The 19,350-nt window shown below is 41.3% G+C and overlaps 1 protein-coding gene across 1 annotated transcript; it reads left to right on the top strand.

Annotated features, from left to right (window-relative positions):
- Positions 1-389: 389 nt before the first annotated feature.
- NAGA (alpha-N-acetylgalactosaminidase) lies at positions 390-19,082 on the top strand. Its single transcript, XM_042467757.1, has 9 exons — positions 390-483; positions 4,567-4,743; positions 9,492-9,666; positions 11,216-11,393; positions 13,508-13,602; positions 15,303-15,464; positions 15,710-15,907; positions 16,803-16,946; positions 18,610-19,082. Exons 2-9 carry the CDS (start codon positions 4,589-4,591, stop codon positions 18,790-18,792), a joined length of 1,290 nt encoding a protein of 429 aa, XP_042323691.1. The 5' UTR covers positions 390-483; positions 4,567-4,588; the 3' UTR covers positions 18,793-19,082.
- Positions 19,083-19,350: the final 268 nt, after the last annotated feature.

Here is a 19,350-nt window from a genome sequence, read left to right as displayed (position 1 = left end):
CCTCTGTGCTCCTGCCAGATATATCTGCAAGGGGGGTGGGAAAGAGACAAGGGCCTCCCCATAAGATCCCAAAACACACTGCAGAAATAATCCAGTATGAGAGCACTTTAACTGACCTGACTCAGTGCAAGGGAATCCTGGGAATGGGTCTAATGTGGCACCAGAGCTCTCTGACATAGGTGCCACAACAAACTACAATTCCCAGAATTCCATAGCCTTGAGCCATGGCTGCTAAAGTGGTGTCAAACCGGACAATTCCTCTCCAGTGTGGATGGGAGGCACCTCGCCAGTCCCAAGGAGGGGCCGTTCCTGGTTTTGCTTCTTGTGCAATCAGCTGATCTTCCAAAGAGCCCAAAGAGTCAGATGATCCGAGGCAGGAAGACACGTGGTTAGTTTCCAAATCTGCAAGAAGACAGAAGGCTCTTTGCAGCTGCAGGTTGTGTCTGGTCGCCCTTAGTTTCGGTCTGCTGGATTTTTCCCACGGTAAGCCTTTCCTTGCCTAAAGAAGAAAACCAGCTCAAGGAAACTCATCATGAGGTCTTCATAGCAGGCAGGGCACTTGAAAGCACATCTATGCACACCAGCACTAGGAAGTAGACCTTAGTCTACTCATGCTGCCAACTTCTTTCTTTCAGTGAGTTTCAAAGGTGCTGCAAGATCTCTCTACATACTGATTCTACAGACTAACACAGCTATATCTTTGAATTCCAGCACTAGCAGGGGGTTCTTCTTCGTGCTTTCCTGGATCTTCCCCAAACTGTTTTTTCTCCTCCTGAGCCAAAACATACTGCAGAAATAATCCAGTTTGAGACTGCTTTCACTGCCCTGGCTCAATGCTAGGGATCCTAGGGCTTGTAGTTTTTTGTGGCACCTGAGAAGGGTCAGTGTCTCACAAAACTACAGTCCCCAGGATTCCCTAGCATGGAGCCAGGGCAGTGAAAGTGGTCTCAAACTGGATTATTTCTGGAGTGTGTTTTGGACCCATGTGTCATCAAGGTTTCCAGAACGTGAGAAGGAACAGGAGTTATTAACTACATACTGTCATGTTAGAAGTAGAAACCTTGGAGAAAGGTGGGATAGAAATCCTTGAAAGAAAGAAATAAAAAATAAAAAGGCAGGTGATTCATTGTTGTTGTTTTTAATGTAATCTACAGGATCTCACCAAGCCCCGCAACTGGAGTTAACATTTCATGCTACCAGACTTAACAGTCTGGAAAATGCAAAGGGAACTTGTAGCACCTTGGAGACTAACTGAAAGGGGAAAAAAATCTACACAACAGTGAAACCTTTAATGGCCAGCCAAAATGCACAAAATACACGTTGTAAGCTTTCGAAGCTGAAGCTTCGAAAGCTTACAACATACATTTTGTGCATTTTGGTTGGCCATTAAAGGTATCACTGTTTTGTGGATTTGGGATGTTATTGTACTTTGCTACATGGCCAACACGGCTACCCCTGGATATGGTTTCTGAAAGAAAGAAGTTGGGAGCATGAGCTTTTGTAGGTTTGAGCCTGCTTCCTCTGATACAAGGCCATCTGCATTTGAGGAAGTAGGCTCATCTATGAAAGCTCATGCTACCACCTTCCTTCTTTTAGTAGTCTCAAAGGGACTACAATATCCCTTGGCATACTAATCTCTTGAAGTGATAGCAGTGTGCACAGTTATTTCATCACCCTCTTCACCCACCCAGAATAATATAGCTGGTTCTTAGATATAGGCAGACCCATTTTGGCGCTTAGCTCTCTGTTATGATGTTGGTTTGATTGGCAGGCTTTGGGAAAATCATATGAAATCAGGAGGATTCGACTGATCTTTATTTCACAGGATCCAATTCTTACTTTCTCCCTGCTTGGTAAGTGCAGCAATTGCTTTGCTTTAGTCAAGGAATAAAAGAAAACCCACATGCAACCAAAGACTTGATTTGTTTGCAAGTGGATTTTATACTTAGGGTGTTGCTGTGACCTTTGAAATGCCCTATATCTCTCTCAGCGACTGAGAACAAGACACTGAGCAAAACAACTTTCAGATCATTTCCTACCTGTGTTCTTGTGTGCCTGCAGGTTGTTTGCGATGTATGGCAATCCTAAGGCTCATTCCAAGTTTCTGCTTTTTGCAGCTACTGGCTAGTGTGATCTACTCTATGGGGTCATTGGAGTTGGGAGGTGGGAATTTCTTAAACTCCATTCCCAGACTCTACCTTTTCTGCCAACTTATGCCCCTTCCCACAGCCTTACAAAAGCTAGCTAAGATGTTGCCTTTCCCCTTTTGTAATTCAAGTATTCTAAAAATATTCTATTCTAAAAATTATGATCCCAAATGTGTAATATTTCCAAGGACTGCATGTGAGAATCCACTGGTCCAGGTCCACTGCAAAGGAAATAAGTGCATGGACCCAGTCGCCTGTAAAAGCTCCAGAAGCAGTGGTCCAAAACACACTGCAGAAATAATCCAATTTGAGGCTGCTTTAACTGCCCTGGCTCAGTGCTAGGGAATTCTGGGAACTGGAGTTTTGTGAGACATTTAGCCTTCTCTGTCCAAGAGCAACAACAAACTACAATTCCCAGGATTCCCTAGCACTTAACCAGGGCAGTTAAAGAGATCTCAAATTGGATTATTTCTGCAGTGTGTTTTGGACCAGCAACAGATGACGGAGAAGGAACATATGGAGCCACAAGTTAAAATCCCTTCAGGCTGCAGTTCTGTACCTACATACTTGGGTATAAACTCAGTTGAACTTCATCGGATTTACTTTTGCCCAGACATGTTTAGAATTATGCTGCCATCAGACTTGTAAAATGTTATCTTCCCAGTGCATATGATGATGGGCAGGTCTGGTACTGCATGGGGGGGAACAACTGCATTCTGTCATTCCATACTTAACTCCAGTACTCACATACACAAAGCTATATAGTTATCCTTGAAATCAAGGCTGTTTACCAGTGTAACTCACACCCTTGTGCTGTGCTTTCAAGTTTTACATTAGGGGTAGATCTCCAGATGTTTGTGAACTAAAATTCCCATACAGCTATTATTTCTGTTGGTTAGGGATGATGTGAGGATGGTGCAATCCAACAATATCTAGAGGACTTTGTGTCCCCCACCTCTGCTTTAGGACAACCACTGTTATTTCAATAATAGCACATACTGTAGTAAGGCTTTGTTGTTAATTTGCCATGAAGTTGGCTCTGATTTCTGGGGACCCTAGAAATGAGAGCTCTCCAAGAACCTCAGTCCTGCAAACTCAGGGTTATGGCTTCCTGGATTGATTCCATCTACCTATAGTACAATCTTCCTCTTTTTTTTACTGCTTTCCACTTCACAAAGTCCTGTTGTGTTTTCCAATGAGTCATGTCATCTCATGATGAGTCCAGAGTTCAAAATTCTTAATTTAGTCATCTTGGCTTTTAATTCAGGCTCACTTTGCTCTTAGATCCATTCATTTGTCTTGTTGATGGTCCATGGTATCCATCGGACTCTCCTCCATAGTAAGGTGATCTCATACATTTGATAACTTATAAACAGTACATTGCAAAACTACAGAGATGAAGTAGGGAGGTGGTGGGGCTTAAAGATAATATTTAGTAGTGTGGAAGAATGTTATATTGATGGGACCTGATGGATGGCCCTTTGTCAAGGCTGGACAAACTGTGGTCTGGATAGCAAGCAGTCATCAAGATTGTTTTTTGGCTCCCGACACTCCTGACTGCTTTTTTGGAGGTGAATTACACAGGGAATTGCCTCTAAAAGAAAACTCCCAGAGTAATTCACCTCTTAAATAAGCCACAGGAAAGCCTATGCTGTTTAACATTTCTAAAAACCTGTTTGAAAACCAGAAGTGGATTTTGGTCCAAAACACACTGCAGAAATAATGCATTTTCAGACCACTTTAATAGCTCTGGCACAAAGCTAGGGAATCCTGGAAACTGTAGTTTTGTGAGACATTTAGCATTCTCTGTCAAAGAACTCTGGTGCCACAATGACCTACAATTCCAAGGATTCCCTGGTACTGAGCCAGGGCAATTAAAGTGGTCTCAAACTGGATTATTTCTGCAGTGTTGTTTGGACCTTTGACTATTCTGTTTTGTTTTGTTTGTTTGTTTTATTTTGGGGCATTTTGGAAAACCTGCATAGAGATGGAGGTCCCAAAGTTGAAAAATTGTCCTCTCTACCACAGGAATTTCCTACCCCTGCTCTTTGTGATGGAATGGGTGAGTTTAGTGGAGTCATTTGTGTTGTGCTGCAAGTTTGGAATGGGTTGAAGAGAACAATAGATATTACTATACAGGAAGGAAAATCCACAAATAATGTGTAAGAACTGAAAACAATGGTAAAATTCAGACAAGCCATCATGGCTTGCTAAGCCTTTCACTTATTTAAGAATTGTGACTTCTTTTGAAGCTGGTAATTCCATTTTCCTGGGGAGTGACATGCACAGACAAGATGCTCATGTTTATCTTTGCATTTTGCATTCATTTGAATACAGCCTTTGAAGTATAGAATGAGGATGGTCACAGGATGCACCCTTTTTTCTAATGAAAAGTAGTTTTTCTCTCTCTTCTCTGCAGTATTGAACCACCAGTCCTGGTCATGAAGCTCATGGGCTCTGTCTTCCTTCTGGCCCTTGCCCCATTGACACTGGCTCTAGAAAATGGACTCATGAGAACACCTCCAATGGGATGGCTTGCATGGGAGCGGTTTCGTTGTAATACGGATTGTAAATCAGATCCCCATAACTGCATTAGGTAAGTGGATCCACCCATGGAAAAGGTGCAGCATAAACACTTGGCAGGAGCAAGAGAGTTGCAAAAAAGTAGCTGATTTCCTGTGCTACTCACCTAAGATAGGATTTGCTGTACTTAACAAATGTCCAGCTTCACCTTTCTCCAACTATTGTATCCTATCATATGCTGTTAGTCTACCTGTGGTGCATAGTAGATAATGAATTGTTTTGTACTTCTCAGCTTCATGGTTGTTGTTGCTGTTTGCCTTGAAGTCATTTCCAATTTATGGCAACCTTAAGATGAACCTATTACAGGGTTTTCTTGGAAAGTTTCTTCAGATGTGGTTTGCCATTGCCATCCTCTGAGGCTGAGAGAGTATGACTTGCCCAGGGTCACCCAGTGTTAGGGATGCCATATCCTGGCGGCCCCCGGGACAATCCCGCTTTTAGAGGAACTGGGCCTGCCCCCTAAATCCCAGGTTTGGGCCCAGCTCATGCGGCCATTGCCGCAGCTGCTAATGCGGCTGGCACTGGCCGGCCACCCACCCACCTCCTCCGCCTCGGCCGCACCGCCCTCCTCCTTCGCTCCTCCTCCTCCTTCTTCTGCACAGCTACTGTGCTGCCCGCAGCACTTGCCCAGGCAGCGGCCAGCAGCAGCACGCGCTCGCCCTTCTTGCGCGCCCATGCACGGGGCTTAAACAGGAGCGCGCATCCCCAAAGCTGTCTGGCCAATGGCAGAAGAGCGGGGGCTGGCCTGTTTCCAGCCCCAGTCTGCCATTGGCCAGTGAGCTTTGGAGGAGGAGGAGGAAGAGGACCAAGGCCTCTGGCCAGGGAGAGGGAAAAGCGCCATTTCCTGGTGCGAAATTCAAGCGATGAGGAGGAGGAGGAGGAAGAAGAAGTAAGAGGAAGAAGAGGAGGAGGAGGAGGAAGTGGGTGCCCATTTCCAAATGTTTATTTTCCCCAAAGTGTCTTTTTTGTGTATTTTTGGTGCTTTTAATGCTAACAGGTCTGCCTTGTTTTAAAAATGATAGTGATGAAGACGGAATGGAGCCAGGTGGTTTGAGCAGAAAGGGAAGTACATTTCTTCCATCTGTCTAGGAATAATGCCAAAATGTCCTCCATTTTGATCATGCCTAAGAAACATGCATTTATATTAAAATTTTTTAAAAAAATCATCAAATTTTTTCGCGTGTCCTCCATTTTTTAAAAAAATGTGTCCTACTATTTGTCCCAGTTTGGACAGCTTATGGCAACCCTATCCAGTGTAGATTCGAACTCTGTTTTCCATAGTCCAGTGCTCAAACCACCATTGCAAACTTAATGCTTGTAAAATATTGGGTAAAAGTGTGAAAAGACATGATTAAGCATGGAATAGATACCTCTTTGGACAATAACTCTCAGAATCCCCTAATCAAAATGAGGTATGCATCCATCTGATTCTGAAAATATAACCATCATTAGTGACTACTACTACTGCTACTTATTATTATTATTATTATTATTATTAACCTTTATTTATAAAGCGCTGTAAATTTACACAGCGCTGTACATACCATCTTTTTAATTGGACGGTTCCCTGCCCTCAGGCTTACAATCTAAAAAAAAACTAAAAGACTACTGCTAATTGATACCTTCCCTCCTCTGTTGTTTACTTTCATACTAAGCTGGTGACTATCATCACATCGCATGAGCTGGTGACCATAACCATATCACATAAAAACAAATTCTATAGTTCATGCTTAGCTTGAAGCACATTCCATAGTTCATGCTTTTTACATTCCCATAGTTGAAAAAGTCATTTCTTTTCTCTGTCTGTAATCTCATACTAGTGAGCTTCATTACATAATCTGTAGTTGTAGTATTATGGGGGGAGATATCTCTATTTTTGCTCTCTCTGTGCATGCTTTATTATATAACCCGCAACCTTATTCCCTCTTACTTTCTGTGTGTGTGTGTGTGTGTATTCAACTATGTTGAAAAATTTATGCCCCAAATTTGACCTTCCTTCCTAACTGCTTTCTTCCTTGTCCAGGTCTCACATCCGTACATGGTAACAGGGAATAAAATCACTTGTACGATTCTAACTTTTGTGCTCAGTTGTATACCTTTGCATTTTAGAATCTTTTCATTCATAGCCACTCTCCCGATTCTTAATCTTCTTCTGATTCTTGGCTGCAGTCCCCATTCTGATTATTGTTTGATCCTAGGTAAGGGAACCATAAATCAATCCTGGGTTGATTTATATATGGATCAAAACAGTAATACATCTTAGAAAGGTCCTGATAGAAGCACACCCGAGGGGCCCTGGCAGTTATATGCTGAGGCACAAGGAGAGAGAGTGTGTGTTTGCTTGTGAAAGAGGTGATTCCCTTCACCTTCTCTCCTCAATCCTCCTCCTTTCTCTCTTAATCTCTTTGCCCACCAAACACCCCATTTAACTCTACTTCATTCCCTTTATGATCCAGTGTTAAATATTAAGATATTCTTTCCTCCTCCTCCTCCTCCTCCTCCCTCTCCGGATGTCTTTGTCCACTGAACACCCCATTTAACTCCACTGCCTTCCTTTCATGATTCAATGTTTTACCCTTGACTTATGCACAGGTCATATCAAAATCTATGATTTTGTCCCTAAAAATTTCCTTCAACATATGCATGAGGTTGACTTATACATTATACAGTATATGGTACCTCCCCCCCCCCCCAACCCTCTCTCCCCAAAAGAATTTAACCAGTTATTCCACCCACTCACTCTCATTATTTTGGCTGCTGTTTTCTGAAGCTTTCACAGACCCTTTTTGGAGTGGAACTACCAAAACTATGGTCAATATTCCATATGTGACCCGTTCATAGATTTGTATAAAATTATTATATTGACTGTTTTGCTTTTGATTCCTTTCCTAAATTCTCACTGTGGAATTTTCCGCACTCTGCATTTTCTGCATACCAGATAGACATTAAAGTGGTGTCAAACTGCTTTATTTCTGTAGTGTGGATACATTCCAAATTTCTGTTTCATGTTCTTTTACTGATCTATAGGAGTTCTCCTCTTAGTCACATGACTGTTCTTTTTGCTGCAATTCTATAGTGTGGGACTGAACTTTATCAAATGTTTTTTGGAAGGTTAAGTGCACTGTGCCTTGACAGATCACCTTTATCCACATATTTGTTTCTGGAGGTAAGGGTTCTCTGTGTTAATTTTGTGAGCCACACACAAGATCAGATCATGTGTAATTTTTTAAAAAAAATATTGTAATCCATTGTCCATTTTTACAATAAACATGTTGGCATCTTAGTCACACAGTGCCAACTATTTTAAGAGATAAGTATATTCATGCTGAGTTGCAGTGCTGTGTATTAGGGGGACTGTGGTTTAGTTGCTGGGCAAAGACTCTGGAGTCCAGGGTTGAAATTCCTGCTCTGCCATGGAAACCCATTGGGAGACCTTGGGCAAGTCACACATTCTCAGCCTCAAAGGAAAGCAATGGTTAATCTCCTCTGAATAAATCTTGCTAAGAAAACCACAGAGTAGGTATGCCTTAAGGTCACCATAACAACTTAAAGGCACACAACAACAGCAAATTACTTCATTCTGATTTTGTCACCTGCAAATTTATACATTCTGTTCTCCAGTTATCTGATTGTTTTGAATTTGAAATGTAAAATAATATTACCTCTATTTTAAAATGTATTTTTTAAAACTAATGCTTAAAAAGTAAAATAAATCATAGTTGCAGATTCAAGATGGACCAGCAAAACAGTTCAGGATCTTGTAAGGGTTGCTCTACTTATAATGAAAAGGTTTATTTTGTGGGTGTTCAGCCCATTTTATTATTTTTGTTGAACACATCTTACAAGGTAACTGCTAAATACTTTTGCTGTATAAAAGGAAAAGGGAAAGGAAGAGAAATCAGTAGTGTTCAGTAGGAAACAACAGAGGAACAGAACTCAGAAGCAGGGAGTTTTTCAATTTACATCAGAAGGGATCTCTAAGGAAAGAGACTTACATTTGACTAAAAAATGGAGGGATCTTGACAGAGCTTGGAAACAATATTTTTGGATTACATGTTCCAGAATCCTGAATGGAGTATTCTGGAAGCTGTAATCCAAAAAAAGGAATATTTTGAAGCTCTGGATCTTTACTGTGAGGAACATCATGAATGATTGAGCTGTATAATGTGGTTCGCAAGCCACATGTGGTTTGAGAGAGGTGTAGTGGTTTGATTGCTGGACTAGGATACTGGGAGACCAGAACTCACATTCCTGCTTGGCCATAGAAATCCACTGTGTGACCTTGGGCAAGTCACACTTTCTCAGCTTCAGAGGGAAGCAAAAGCAAACTCCCTCTGAACAAATCTTGCCAAGAAAACCGTGTGGTAGTTTCATCTTAGGTTCACCTTAGGGATGCCATAACTTGAAAATGATTTGAACGTACATAACAATGATACTGTGGTGTGTTAATAAGTACTATATGAATCTTCTATTTTAATTCTGCTTCCTTCCATTGGTGCATGAAGTAATGCCATAGTAGCACTAAAGGGCTTTAGTATGGAGATAACTGAATGCCAGAGGCCTTTAAGTTTGCCATCTCTTTGGGCGAAAGAATACTGCATGCTTGGCATTGCAAAACACAGCAGTTCAGTCTATGGGACAGCTATGTTGGGGGTGCTGTGTCTTCCCCAGAGGCACCAATAGCATCGAGTCACTGGAGTATTTGTTTTAACCATTTTTTTCTATGGTTTGCTTTTTTTTTTTTTTTTTTTGGTGAGACAGTGAGAAGCTCTTCATGGACATGGCAGATCGCTTGGCAACAGATGGCTGGAGGGAGCTGGGCTATGTATATGTGAATATAGATGACTGCTGGACAGCAAAGGAGCGGGATGCCACAGGTCACCTTGTTCCAGATCCTGAGAGGTTCCCAAGTGGAATCAAAGCCTTGGCAGATTATGTGAGTGGGTCCTCCTGCTAGAGAAATGAAATGTGATTTTTTTTAAAAACCAAGCATCCCTGTCTATAACAGCGGGAGTGCATCGATATGAAACAGTTATGGCAATCTGATACTACTTTAACTATTGTGGCTGCATCTTAGGGAATCCTAGGATTTGTGCCTTGGTGAGATACTTTTCTACTAGTGAGGGCTAGTGCTATAGTTCATAAAAGTGGACTAAAGCTCTGCAGAAAAAAAAGGGTATCTCACAAATCTCACAGTTTCATAGGATGGAGCCATGACAGTTAAAGTGGTATCTAACTGCTCTAACTTTAGTTTTTTGTGGGTTTTTGGGCTATCTGGCCATGTTCTAGAAGCGTTTATTCCTGACGTTTCACCAGCATCTGTGGCTGGCATCTAACTTTGCAGAATGGATATACTGTCAGAGGACATAGTAATCAAACGGAGATAACAGAGGGAAGGGGAGACCTTAAGGATTGTTCTGAGAAAAGTATGGGTGTTTTAAGATGGAATTGTATGGTCTAAAACTTTGGTATCAAAAACCTACATACATCACTGGTATAAAATAAGCTTTATTCGTGGCAAATGGTGCAGCAGGTGGTCTAAAGCAGAGGAAAGCATTCCAATCCTTAGCTAATCTGCTCCAGTATCCCCTCTCAGCAAGCAGTAGAACTGGAGAACTACACAATGGAAATATACTATTTCCAATTCCCATTCCTATTCCCAGTTCATGACAGGAAGAACTGTTCAGTAGTGGAACACACTCCCTTGGAGTGTGGTAGAGTTTTTTTCTTTGAAGATTTTTAAACAGAGGCTGTCAGGATTGCTTTGATTGTTCCTTCTTATATGGCAGGGGGCTGGACTGGGTGGCCCTTTGGTCGAGATAACTGGAAGATAGATCACCCAGGTATTTAGAACAGAACTGAACAGAAGGAGTCAAACTGTGCAGGCGTGACATCTATCCTAACAGTTATGAAAACTATAAGGGAAAGTTGCTGACAAGAAGATTTCTTCCCTCATTTGTTCCCAGTCCAAGTTATATACAGACCTGCTCAGGTCTTGCAAACTCAGGATCATGGCTTCCTTGACTGAATCAATCCAAGTACAATTTGATCTTCCTCTTTTCCTACTGCTTCCCATTTTACCAAGCATTATTGTCTTTTCCAGTGAGTATGAGAGCCTAAGTGATCCTAAAAACCATCTGTCTTATGTTAGTGGCCACATTCATCACAATGGGCAAGCCATGATAAAAGTGCTGTAGAAACAATGAGCCAAGATATTTCTTGAAGCAGGAAGAGAGGAATATGGCGTGTTTATGTGGAGTAGTTTAGATGAATTTCAGATGAACTTGGAAGTGCCACTTCTTCTACTACAGCTCCTACATTCCTCCAGTTTGTACAGCCATGTTGATGGGGAAATTCTTGGAGTTGTGATCCAGATACCATGTAAAGCCAAGTATGGCAACTGTTCTGATGAGTACATTGCCTCCTTCAGCATTTATTTATGCGAGTTTTCTCTCAGTCTTGCAAGCCATGACTTCTCTCGGCAGGTGCATGCACGTGGGCTGAAGCTTGGTATTTATGCTGACATAGGCAGCTACACCTGTGCAGGGTATCCTGGCACGACATTGGACCGGATTGAACAAGATGCTTTAACATTTGCACAATGGGGAGTGGACATGCTAAAATTTGATGGCTGCTACTCATCTGGAGCTATGCAGGCCGAAGGTAAAAGTTGGAGTGTCCTCTTTCCTTACATTTAACTTGATTTCTCAGTGCTTTAGCTTTTGTGGGTTTTTTGTTTGTTTGTTTGTTTGTTTTGAATGAAAATTCACAGAATCTTCCAGTCTGTATGGCCAAGTCATTCTGAATGAGAGATTCTGGGAGTCATTATCTAAAAAGGTAATTTTTCCATGCTCTGTTCTAAACTCACCTCAGTGGATGATCTAGATTATAGCGAATTAACAATTTTAAAATCTATTTTAATCAGGGTTAGATTTTTTTCTGTAATATGTTCTTTAAAGGTAGAATTCAAAGATATAATTGTGATGTCTGTAGAATCAGTAGGTAGAGAGCAATTGTAGCACCTTTGAGACCAACTGAAATAAAGAGGTTGGCAGCATGAGTTTTTGTAGAGTTCAGTCTACTTCCTCAGATGCATTTAAATGCATCTGAGGAAGTATACTGAAGTCTATGAAAGCTCATGTTGCCAACTTCATGTTCTTTAAAGTTTTTTTTTAAAACAGTGGCTTCAGAATGACATTTGAATTTAATGCAAACATTAAAGTTTTAGATCTATAATCTTTTAAAATTTGTTGAGAAATAAAAGTAGTTCTCTGTATAACCAACTGTCATCTTTTGTGGCATGTAGCAAGGGGAAAGTGTCTAATTTTGGAGTTGAAGCATTAATTATGGCTAATATGAGTTCCTTTCCAACTTAGTTACCTTCCCCAGATATAGAGATATTTGTCCTCATCTATTCTTCCCCACCTATCTTTCTGCCTATTTTTTTTTTGTTTAATGACTTTAATATTTTTAATGTTTTTAATGTTTTTATACTATTACTGTTTAATTCTGTTTTAGTACTGGGAATGGGGGGTAGGTCTAGGGTTTGATTTTTTTAAAAACTCTATTGTAACATGATGTATTTTACTGTTGTAACCCGCCCGGATTCTTCATGATTGGGCGGGCTAGAAATAAATCTTTATTATTATTATTATTATATTATGAAAGGGAGTTGAGTCAAAGGCACACTTTAAAAAAATACGTAGGAATGTCTTTGTGTGTTTCTATGTGTCCTTTCTTGAATGTATTCATTTCCCCTCAAAATTCAAACAGCATCAGCAAAATAGCTTTTGATGAAGATATGATAGGAAGTTGTAATATGCTTACCTTAGATATGGTTCTGATAATACAGGGAGGCTGGATTTTTGAGGGTGTGGACAGGATTTCCCCATTGCTTTCCATAGACAGAGGTAGTCCCATATAGTGTAGGAGCCTTGGCAAGCCAAAATACAACCCTCCAGAGACCAGATTCAGTCCACAGGATGGAAGTCTCTACCTTCACTTCTATGAGAAGGGCATCACTGAGCTTGGTGTCACCTGGGGTGGGTCCCAGAAGAGGCTGCCAGGGAGGGTGGTGGACTACCCTGCCACCCTCCTCTAACTGCCTTGTATGTCAGTCACACTCCTGGCTTATTGCCCATTCCCCTTACCAGACCACTGCGGCCTGAGCAGGGCCTATTTGGGGTCTGACGTGGCTACTTCTCCAACAGCAGCTGCTGTTGTGGGTGGGTAGCCCTGTGGCCTCCAGAGGCCCCATTCAGGGTCTGGTGCAGCTGCTGAGCAAGCAACCAAGGGAAGCTTCACCCTTTCTTGTTCATCCAGTAGCCATGCCAGTCCACTGGGTGTCCCACCTCATCAGGTGTACTCCAGGGAATCATCTGGTGCAGTCTGGACCCCCATCTCCACCCCTCTGGTAATGTCTCTGGTTGTTAATGAGCTGTGTGACACTGAATATAATTATTTACATTGGTGCCACCTTTCTAGATTGTACATAGTCTTGTCATAGCAGCCTTTCTGAAATAACAACAGCTGGGATCTGAAAATTGTGATTCTAAAAGTTTCCATAAACTGTCATTGCATTGGAGTGAAAAATATCCAATCTAGCACAAAAAAGGAGTTTGCTTTATGATGAAATATATGTTTGTGTGTCTGCTTTTGCACACCCAAATTAAATGTACAGTATTTTGTGTTTCTCAAGGGGGAGGTTCCAGTGACTGGAATAGATGGAGGCTTGGGGGTAGGGAAGTGCCCACTGAAGTTTTTATTGTTCTTTAAAGGTTATCCTAAAATGTCCAAGGCTCTGAATGCAACAGGCCGTCCTATTGCCTATTCCTGTAGTTGGCCAGCCTATCAAGGGGGACTTCCACCTCAGGTGAGTCATCTCTGTCAATGCTTTGGACTAGTTCCTTTTAATGCCCTTGAAGTGTCTTCAGAATTCTGAATTCAAATTCCCAACCCTAACCCCAGTTTGGGTATTGTAAGTAGAAATCAGCAGTGCTAGCAAGCAGGCAAATACATTTTAAGATGGCAAGTGCAGAGTTTGGTAATTTTACTTTTTTGGACTACAAGTTAGTGAGATTGCTCTTTCCTTTTCTCTCTACATCCACAGGACCTTTCTCCATTGTCTCCTTTTATCCAGGCTCATTCACTTTCTCTATCTTTTATCTTATTGGTCTCTTCCCTTCCTCTCAACCTCCTGCTATGCCTGCTGTTCCTTTTACTCATATCTCTCTCTCTCTCTCTCTCTCTCTCTCTCTCTCTCTCATGTCTAAGTGGCCACTAGGGAAGGGACAGATAGTTCTTGCTGTCATTGTTGTCCAAACTGATCAACTGCAGAGGAATTCTGAAGTCAGGCAAGGACCTGCAAGAAATTAGGCAAAGTGCAGGTTGATACATTTCCCCAACTCCAGTGCAATATATATGCCTTGCAAAATCCTCTTTTATCTCAATATTCAGCATGGTTAGAGCTGTTTTCATTTCTGTATTTCTCATGATGATGATGATGATGATGATGATGATGATGATGATGATGATAATAATAATAGGATATATTTATATGCTGCCCAATCACTGGGAATCTGGGCGGCTTACAACAGAGGGGATAATAGACGGTTCCCTGTCCTCAGGCTTACAATCTAAAAAGACACAACACAAAAGGAGAAGGGAATGGGGGGGGGGGGGGAATCAGTCCAGCATTCTTCTCTCCCTCTGAGGCTTGGACCAAGGCAGATGAACTGGAGGGAGGGCTCTTAAACGATTGAGAGCTAATGTGATGTAAAGAGATTCTTGAGATCCAGATTCTGCTCCTCACTTGGCTATTAAAATTTTCTAGGTGACCTTGGTCCTGTCAATCTCTCAGGCGGACCTTCCTCACAAAACTGTTGTGGAATAAAATGAAGAGGAGGACCTAGAGCAAACTGGAGGGAAGTGCGTTATAAATATAGCAGATAAATAAACATGATAAAACACCCCTGTCTTCTATTCTCTCTAGTTGGGATTACCAGACAATTTGGCCTAAATCCAAATGCTAGTCCCAACTAGAATAGACCCACTGATTCAATGAGGTATGTACAGTATACGAGTTGCTCTGTCATTCAGCAGTTGACTCAGTGTAACTACTTTCTTTGGTGCTAGCAACTGGATTTAGACATTTGTAGCTATTTCTTTATTCTCTTGATGGTGTTTATATGTCCTAGACTTTTTAGGGTGGTTCTCAGCCCTTTCCCCTGCTTATCTTGATCTTTCCAGACTGTTAATTGTTGTTGTTCCCCATCTCAATCCATTGGGAGAGGCAGGTAAGAAATTATCATCATCGTTGTCGTCATTCCTGCCTTCATTGTCTATGCCAGCATAGTTATGGCAGCACAGTTCATCAATAGACTTTTGGCATTTATTTATTTATTTATATCTCACCTTTCTCCTGGTATAAGGACTCAAGTTGATCCAATACTGGTTCAATCAGTGTTTATTAGAACATTCTTTTGAGGATTCCCCCCAACCCAACACCTTTACACTCTAAGGTGTAAAGCCAGCTCATTTTTCTGTAATTATTGCATTTTGTTCCTTTTTCAGGTGAACTACACTCTCCTGGCAAACATATGTAATCTCTGGCGAAATTATGGCGACATACAAGACTCTTGGGACAGTGTCCTCTCCATTGTGGAATGGTTCTCAGTCAATCAGGATGTCCTTCAGCCAGTAGCTGGACCTGGTCATTGGAATGATCCGGACATGGTAATGTAAAGTGAGCCAAGAGCAAGAGACCGTCTTGAGGACTCTAAAGCTAGAAAGGAGCAGTGAGATGATTGTTGGCAGGAAGTCATCTGCAATTTTAGATTGTAAGCCTGAGGGCAGGGAACCGTCTGACTAAAAAAAATTGATGTACAGCGCTGTGTAAACTTACAGCGCTTTATAAATAAAGGTTAATAATAATAATAATAATAATCAGGATTTTCACCCTTCACTCCTTTGTCCTGCAGCTCATCATTGGAAACTTTGGCCTGAGCTGCGAACAGTCACGGTCTCAGATGGCTTTATGGACCATAATGGCTGCTCCCCTGTTCATGTCCACTGACCTCCGTGTCATCTCTGATAGTGCCAAGGAGATTCTGCAGAACAAACTGATGATCAAGATTAACCAAGACCCCCTGGGTATTCAAGGACGCAAAATTCTTCAGGTATGGAAAGGCAAGGACTCGATTTTTTGGCCAGATTAGGAGTGAGGAGATGTACCAGCGGCAAATATAAATTTTTGCCTTATGACAGGCCATGCCAGCTCTAAAGCAGCTGGATGTTGCAGCCAGAAATCATTTCTGTTTGTGACTTCCCAATTTCTTAGTACAATTTTGGGTTTTCAGTAGTGGGATGGTGGGATAGAGTTAATCCACCACTTCTGGTGGCCTCAAGGTTTTGCCATCTGGGGGAGTTTTCAATCAATTAAAAAATCTGAAGGGGAGCTTTAGAACTGTGGGGAGGTGAAGAATGGTTGGGGAAGGTACAAATGGGAGGTTGGAGCTATATGTAGCCCAGGGACTACAATTTCCTTATCCATAAGTGACATAAAAATATAATTGCCCTTAGAGCTGGGATATCACACTCCTGTGTTTCAGTCAGAGCTTGGGAAAGGTGTGTGATTGTTTTGTTTGATTTTGGCATTACAATCCTGTCCGTGCTGGTTGTGGAATTCTGAGACTCAGTCTTAAAAAAGTTTATTTTCCAACTATTGCTTCTGACGCTCTTATCTAAAAAGCTCAGTAATCTGAGCCAAATCTTGAGTATTGGTGTTTTAAATTTAAAGTAATATCTTTCCTTTTCTCCAAGGAACATACAGTATGTGGTTCTTCCCTTCTTTCCATTTCCCACAATACCCTATGGAGTTGGTTAGCCTGAGAGTGTGTGACTGGCCCAAGATCATCCAATAAGATTTATGGGTGAATGGGGGCTTGAACCTTTGTCTCTAAACCTAGTCCAACAGCATCTGATCACTACACCTCACTGGCTCTCCAGTATACTATACAAGGTCCACATGGAGTTACCATTAGTGCCACCTGCTTTTCCTGCCTGATTTTGTAGGAGAAATCCCGCATAGAGGTGTTCCTGCGACCATTATCACACTCAGCCAGTGCTCTGGTTTTCTTCAGCCGAAGGACAGACATGCCATATCGCTACACCACTTCCCTCGCTCGGCTCAATTTTACACAGGATTTTGTGTATGAGGTAAGCAAGAACCATCAATAATTCACCACAGTTTCTCTGCTTGGACAGCAAGGAATAATCTGTAGACTAACAATTAAGACCTTTGAAAGCTTGAGTAAAATCTTCAGGAAACCCATTTTCATGTGTTATGTATGGCATCAGTTACATTTTTACTTACTGCTGGGTGATTTTATTCTCAGCCTTCTGATCAATAGGCCCCACCATTTATCTTTCACCTACCTATCTTGGTTTATGTGGAGTAATTTAAATTTCTTAAGGCTTCAGCCTTTGCTAAGGAAACAAAAATATTGAATATCAAAAATGTCAAAGCCAAGCCTATTAGGGCCTAGCTTTAAATTAGCAGAGTAGCAGAAATGTGCTCTTGTCTAACTATGCTTTCTTAAGAACCGACATTGACTACAAAAAAACAAACACATAGTTTGTAGTTTAAAAACAAAAGTTTACTAATGGCTTTAATTTATCTCACCATCTTTCAGAAGAAAGTTGAGAGAGCAGAAAAATGGAAACACAACAGCTCACTTGAAATCTTTTAGAGAGAATGTCTGTTAGTCCCAAACAAGGAGTGACCTAAGACATATGGTTAGTTTGAATGAGAGAGGAGAGTTTGCCTACAGGAAATCCCTATCTATCTAAGGAGGGGGAAAGAATGCAAAAATCTTCCATCAGTTTATGCATAACTGATACAACTGAGCAGCATGAAACATAAAGGGCTGTTCAAGATGCTCAGCACAGTCCGTTCCACTGCTGTACTATGCAGCTTACTACTTAGAGTGTGATATGTTTTTTTTTATGTTGCTGTTGCAAAGCGTGGGGGGGGGGGGGGATTTATGTTTGAAAATTCCCAGTTTGTATGGTCTTGTTTACTCAGTGTATTTCCATATAAAGCAGCTTTCTCTTTGTTGCATTTAAAACAGCTGCCTTAATCATCATGATGTATTTGCACTGGTGACAGAATTCCAGACAGCAGGTTGGAGCAAAGTCCAGCTATATGTTGCTATATGTTTGGGGAGGAACATGCAACAGTTCAATCCTAAAATTTAGATGCAGTTAGGGAACAGGCTTTTTCATACCCAGGCAAAGCTTGGAAATAACAACTTTCATGTGACATACTTACCTATAGCAAGTTACTGTTCTGGTAACAAAAATGGTATAAATAGTTGCATTTGAAAGTAACATAATGATTAGGAATTGATTGATTGATTTCATTTTTATGCCACCTTTCTCCCAGAAAGGGACCCATGTTACTTTATTTGTATAAATAGTAATGTGTTCTACTTACTTTTCAAGCTACTTGTAAAGGGCATCTCTAGACATTCTCAATATTTTTAGATAGGAATTATCCAACTTTTATGCCATTCTGTTACCAGTTCTAACACCTACCATAACTAAAAGCAGCTGGAAAGCAACAAGCACCATGGCACATAACACAAATTGTTTTACAAACATTGCAGTGACTGAGGACAAGAAAATCACTGTTTGGACAATATACTAATTAACATGAATAAATTGCTTTCCAAAGGTAGCTTCTTAAGCTTTGCTTGTGGGTTGCATTATAGTGAAATAGCTTCTTGTCAGTGATATATCCAGAATGGATGCATCTAGGGGAATTTATTTATCCATTTATAAATTGGGGTAACTGTTTCCTTTTTTCCCTTTTTGCCAGACCCAGGATGTGTACACTGGTCAAATCATCAGTGGCCTGAAGGCTGCTGACAACTTCACCATTGTGGTTAATCCCTCTGGAGTAGTCATGTGGTATCTCTACCCAACAATGCATTTAGACCAGCCTTTCAGCTTTATGAAACAGCAGCCTGAAGACAAGAAAGTCCATCCCTTTACCCTGTGATCTTAAAAGACCAAACCACCAGGAGGCAGTGTTCCCCCTTGATTTCTCTGTTCGTGCCTGAAACTTGGTGGAAAAGAGAGAAGTGGTGACTTTACACAGTTAGTGTGAAGTCTGAGATGATGCATCACACCTACCTCCTAGAGCTGCAGGGAAATTCTATTGAATGATTGCATGGATTCATTGGGAAGCAAACATTGCTAAGATTGTGGTCCTATACTCACCCAGGAATAAGTCCCATTGGACTTAGAGGATTGCAATCTTAAAAAGGACCAAAGGCTATGAAAGCATTCATTATACAGTGGTACCTCGGGTTACGAAATTAATTCGTTCCGCGGCTAATTTTGTAACCCGAAAAACCTTCGTAACCTGAATTGCCATAGGCGCTAATGGAAAAAATAGCTCTCTGCTGCCCTCCGGTGGCGGAAAATAGCGCCGAGGTTTTTTCGTAACCCGAAAAAACCTTCGTAAGCCGAAACAATAAATCCCTATGGGATTTTTTCGTATCCCGAAAAATTCGTAAGCTGGGTAATTCGTATCCCGGGGTACCACTGTACAGTA

This window comes from Sceloporus undulatus, chromosome 5 (assembly GCF_019175285.1).
Source record: "Sceloporus undulatus isolate JIND9_A2432 ecotype Alabama chromosome 5, SceUnd_v1.1, whole genome shotgun sequence".
Lineage (NCBI taxonomy): Eukaryota > Metazoa > Chordata > Lepidosauria > Squamata > Phrynosomatidae > Sceloporus > Sceloporus undulatus.
Note: the sequence above shows the minus strand (reverse complement) of the source record. Positions and strands in the feature narration are given on the sequence as shown.

Excerpts from the sequence above, each read along its gene's own strand:
- NAGA (XM_042467757.1), top strand. The coding sequence starts at position 4,589 with ATGAAGCTCATGGGCTCTGTCTTCCTTCTGGCCCTTGCCCCATTGACA. Across the intron at positions 9,667-11,215 it reads TCAAAGCCTTGGCAGATTAT|GTGCATGCACGTGGGCTGAA; the intron begins GTGAGTGGGTCC and ends TTCTCTCGGCAG. Across the intron at positions 11,394-13,507 it reads TGGAGCTATGCAGGCCGAAG|GTTATCCTAAAATGTCCAAG; the intron begins GTAAAAGTTGGA and ends TGTTCTTTAAAG.